The following is a 5000-nucleotide window of genomic DNA, read 5'->3' on the forward strand; positions in this document are numbered from 1 at the left end:
AGCCCCATGTCTACTGACAGCCCCATGTCGATCCTACTGACAGCCCCATGTCTACTGACAGCCCCATGTCGATCCTCTACTGACAGCCCCATGTCTACTGACAGCCCCATGTCGATCCTCTACTGACAGCCCCATGTCTACTGACAGCCCCATGTCTACTGACAGCCCCATGTCGATCCTACTGACAGCCCCATGTCTACTGACAGCCCCATGTCGATCCTCTAATAACAGCCCCATGTCGATCCTCTACTGACAGCCCCATGTCTACTGACAGCCCCATGTCGATCCTCTACTGACAGCCCCATGTCTACTGACAGCCCCATGTCTACTGACAGCCCCATGTCTACTGACAGCCCCATGTCGATCCTACTGACAGCCCCATGTCGATCCTCTACTGACAGCCCCATGTCTCTACTGACAGCCCCATGTCGATCCTCTACTGACAGCCCCATGTCGATCCTACTGACAGCCCCATGTCTCTACTGACAGCCCCATGTCTCTACTGACAGCCCCATGTCGATCCTACTGACAGCCCCATGTCTCTACTGACAGCCCCATGTCGATCCTACTGACAGCCCCATGTTGACCCTCTAATAACAGCCCCATGTCGATCCTAACCCTCTAATCACAGGGTCAGGGTTCATAACAACGTCCTATTGGGTTTAGTTAAAGGAATACTTCCCCCATACAGAACCAGCGTTCTATCATTATAAAATAACTATTATAATATAATGAATGAGGTTTTTCTTCCCTCAGTCTTCCCTCAGTCTTCCCTCAGTCTTCCCTTGGCCCAGCTGTCCTGTTAATCCTAACCCTTACTGTGATGTCACAAGAAGGAAACTGTAGGGTTAGACAGTGAGACCATAAAACACTCTTTCTGCCTTTTCTCAGGCTAAAATGATCCGATTTCAATTTTCTTTGCACATTTATACTAAATAGGATCTCAGAGTTCAATACACCTTCATATTCCAACCGGTAAAGTAGGTCTTTAAGGGTTAGGGACGGGTTAATAACACAGTCCTATTGGGTTGAGTTAAGGGTCAGGGTTCTAAGGGTCAGGGTTCTAAGGGTTAGGGTTCTAAGGGTTAATAACACAGTCCTATTGGGTTGAGTTAAGGGTCAGGGTTCTAAGGGTTAATAACACAGTCCTATTGGGTTGAGTTAAGGGTCAGGGTTCTAAGGGTTAGGGTTCTAAGGGTTAATAACACAGTCCTATTGGGTTGAGTTAAGGGTCAGGGTTCTAAGGGTCAGGGTTCTAAGGGTCAGGGTTCTAAGGGTTAGGGACGGGTTAATAACACAGTCCTATTGGGTTGAGTTAAGGGTCAGGGTTCTAAGGGTTAATAGTTGAGCTCATGTTTTAAACGTGTCTGACCGTCCCATCTGTCTGTGGCTCCGCCCCCTGACACAGAGACCCCGCCTCCTCCGTCGCCCGCGGCAACAACCTGCAACACAACAACGTGTTGGAATGAAGAAGAAGATTTCAGAATAAAAGAAAAAAGCCCCAAAAAAAATATGATTAGTTCACTGTTAAGAAAATAAAAGCACCAACTGACACATAAATACATGATCAGGAATACACGTTGAGATCAACATTGTGTGTGTGTGTGTGTGTGTGTGTGTGTATGTGTGTGTGTGTGTGTGTGTGTGTGTGTGTGTGTGTGTGTGTGTGTGTGTGTGTGTGTGTGTGTGTGTGTGTGTGTGTGTGTGTCTCACCTGTAAATATCCCTCAGGTACCAGTCCTGTTTGTCCACTGGAGTTCTTGGCTTCAATCCAGCCTCCACCTACAGCCTACACACACACACACACACACACACACACACACACACACACACACACACACACACACACACACACACACACACACACACACACACCACAGAGAGAGAGCGAGAGACACACACACACACACACACACACACCACAGAGAGAGAGAGACACACACATTTTTTTTTTAAATCACTTACTCCATCTTGTGTTGAACAAGTTGTTGTGAAATGACTTCTGCAAATTACTGCAAAAGGGATTAATATTCACTGTGAGTGAGTGAGTGAGTGAGTGAGTGAGTGAGTGAGTGAGTGAGAGAGAGAGAGAGAGAGAGAGAGAGAGAGAGAGAGAGAGAGAGAGAGAGAGAGAGAGAGAGAGAGAGAGAGAGAGAGAGAGAGAGAGAGAGAGAGAGAGAGAGAGAGAGAGAGAGAGAGAGAGAGAGAGAGAGAGAGAGGGTGTTACCTGGTCCAGCACTGTGACTGTTTCGCCCTGACGGACGGACAGCTCGTTGTTTCCTGGTTCAGCCGTGAAGTCGTAGAGAATCTGAGCCTGAGACACACACACACCCACGCGCACACACACACACGCACGAACACACACCCACGCGCACACACACACACACCCACGCGCACAGACACACACGCGCACACACACCCACAGACACACACACCCACGCACACACACACACACACACAGATCAGTAATGTATTTTGTAACAGCAAACTAGACCATCAGTGGCAAAGCATGCTATGTTGATATAGTTTTTCTTAATGCCTTTGTCATGGGTATACGCTCACCCAGGAACAACAGCTGGCGTGGTAAAAACACTACCGCTTTTGTCCAAAGGGGGGCGCTAGAATTAACACACACTGAAAGTTCCTCAGAGACACTTTAAAGTCTGTGTGTGTCTGTGTGTGTGTGTGTGTGTGTGTGTGTGTGTGTGTGTGTGTGTGTTTTAATGTGTTGATACATTCTGCTGAATATGACGGAAAAGTTTGAATCTGCTGACAGTCAAACAGGACGTTCATGTGTTTGTTAGATAACAGACGTTTCCTCTGATACACACACACACACACACACACACACACACACACGCGCACACACACACACACACACACACACACACACACACACACACACACACACACACACACACACACACACACACACACACACACACACACACCTCCTGCTTACTGTTAGTTTACTACACAACCCCTTTAATTCCTGCTTCACTCACTCATCTGTAACTAGGTAAAAGGAGCAGCTTAGAAAAACAATATGTTGTGTGTGTGTGTGAGAGAGAGAGAGACAGAGACAGAGACAGAGACAGAGAGAGACAGAGAGAGAGAGACAGAGAGAGAGAGACAGAGAGAGAGAGACAGAGAGGGACAGAGAGAGAGAGAGAGACAGAGAGGGACAGAGAGAGACAGAGACAGACTGTGGGTGTGTGTTGTTGAATGTATATTTTCTTGTAGCCTGTTGCAGAAGGACAGGCTACTTGTTGAAGACAGGTTGACTGAGTGCGCATGAAAACAAATGAATAAATACTCCAGTGAGAGACTATTACTCTGTCGCTAAACTGTAGTAACTGACGGCTACTACACTGTGACGTCACTCCCTCTCTCCCTACAGCAGCGCGAGCCCCGTTTCTCTGCTATGACGTACAGCAGCGCGTCAGAGGTGTAGGCCTACGTCACAGGTGAGCTTACCTTCGCAGACATGATGTCGTCACTGCAGCAGGAGAGTGTTGTTGTTGTTTATTTCCTTGTTCTAACGGTAACCCCGCGCGCTCACTGTCCCATCCTGCCAGCTGAGGCGCGAGCTGCTACCTCTGCTACGTGACGTCAAGACGCAAACATCACGCAGCGTGCACCTCCGCTCCGCCCTTCACAATAAAGGTCCCGCTAAGGTAAGCCTGCTCAGAGCTTTAACTGAAGAGCTGAATCCAGTTTCTGTTACGAAGGAAGAGATAATATTACATTTGGTTTGACCTTCAAAACAAAAAATATGAACAGTAATGCCAATATATGTGTGGTTGAATGTTTTATACATAAGAAAACTATCCTAAATAGTATTAATATATATATAGTACTTTAATGTTAAATGAGTTTCTATGCTATTTAGAATCAAGAAAATGATTGAATATATGCATCACATTTATACAGCCTAACTCTCTAAAATAATTGATTCCACTGTGGCCTTGAATTTATCCATATATATTAATTTCATCAATGCTTTTATTTTGGGAAGCACATTGGTCCGTTTCCTGTTCTGTGGTGGGAAAAACTTCACGTGAAATGACGTCACGAACCCGGAACAGACCCGGAGTGTGTGTTGACGGAAGGCGTTTCTAGTTACACACACGTGCACTGTAAAAAATAAGACATTTAAAAACACTACACTGTAAAAAAAATAAAAAATAAAATCATAGATTAATATAAAAACCAGATACACGGTCAAATAACAACTAAAACAAAACAAAAAAACATCAAATACAAGTATAAATAGATCATTGTACTGTAATTAATGTTAGCAGGTTTTCTGTACATTCATTGAATAAATATTTTATTGAAAAAAATGACATGGAAAGGCCAATGTCATATTAGTTTTTGAATTATAACCCTCTAACCCATCTAACCCTACCCTAACCCTAACCCTCTCACCCTAACCCTCTAACCCATCTAACCCTAACCCTCTAACCCTCTCACCCTAACCCTCTAACCCATCTAACCCTAACCCTCTAACCCTCTCACCCTAACCCTCTAACCCTCTCACCCTAACCCTCTAACCCATCTAACCCTACCCTAACCCTAACCCTCTCACCCTAACCCTCTAACCCATCTAACCCTAACCCTCTAACCCTCTCACCCTAACCCTCTAACCCATCTAACCCTAACCCTCTAACCCTCTCACCCTAACCCTCTAACCCATCTAACCCTAACCCTCTAACCCTCTCACCCTAACCCTAACCATAGAAACAAAAGATTCTGACTCTGATATGATCATTTTTCCTGTTGTTTAGAGCTCACGGAGGTTTGAAGATACAAGCCTTTCTCCTCTCTCTGTTAGCAGCTTTCCAGTCAGTACCTTTTACATTCAGGTGACGCTCATATTATTAGAATATCATGGAAAATTAATTGGAATTGAGGCAAGAATTCATGCAAAAGGGGCCCAAACCAAGTGCTGAGTACATATGGATGATTATACTTTATAGAGGGCCGACATTTCTGTAT

General features: G+C 45.3%; 1 protein-coding gene across 2 annotated transcripts in view; it reads right to left on the bottom strand.

The window, feature by feature from the left end:
• Nucleotides 1-3592, bottom strand: part of LOC307270855 (sorting nexin-9-like) — a 15546-nt gene extending 11954 nt beyond the window's left edge. The window contains exons 1-4 of one of the 2 annotated variants that reach the window (XM_080054742.1): nucleotides 3477-3592; nucleotides 2227-2313; nucleotides 1714-1788; nucleotides 1373-1442 (exon numbers count right to left, since the gene is read on the bottom strand). In XM_080054742.1, coding sequence (XP_079910868.1) covers nucleotides 1373-1442; nucleotides 1714-1788; nucleotides 2227-2313; nucleotides 3477-3488 — 244 coding nt within the window. In that variant the 5' untranslated portion in view covers nucleotides 3489-3592. The remainder of the gene's footprint in view (nucleotides 1-1372; nucleotides 1443-1713; nucleotides 1789-2226; nucleotides 2314-3476) is intronic. The other variant, XM_080054743.1, reaches the window with a different exon arrangement.
• Nucleotides 3593-5000: the final 1408 nt, after the last annotated feature.

Source organism: Ammodytes marinus, assembly GCF_949987685.1.
Source record: "Ammodytes marinus genome assembly, contig: scaffold_83, whole genome shotgun sequence".
Classification (NCBI taxonomy): Eukaryota; Metazoa; Chordata; class Actinopteri; order Uranoscopiformes; family Ammodytidae; genus Ammodytes; species Ammodytes marinus.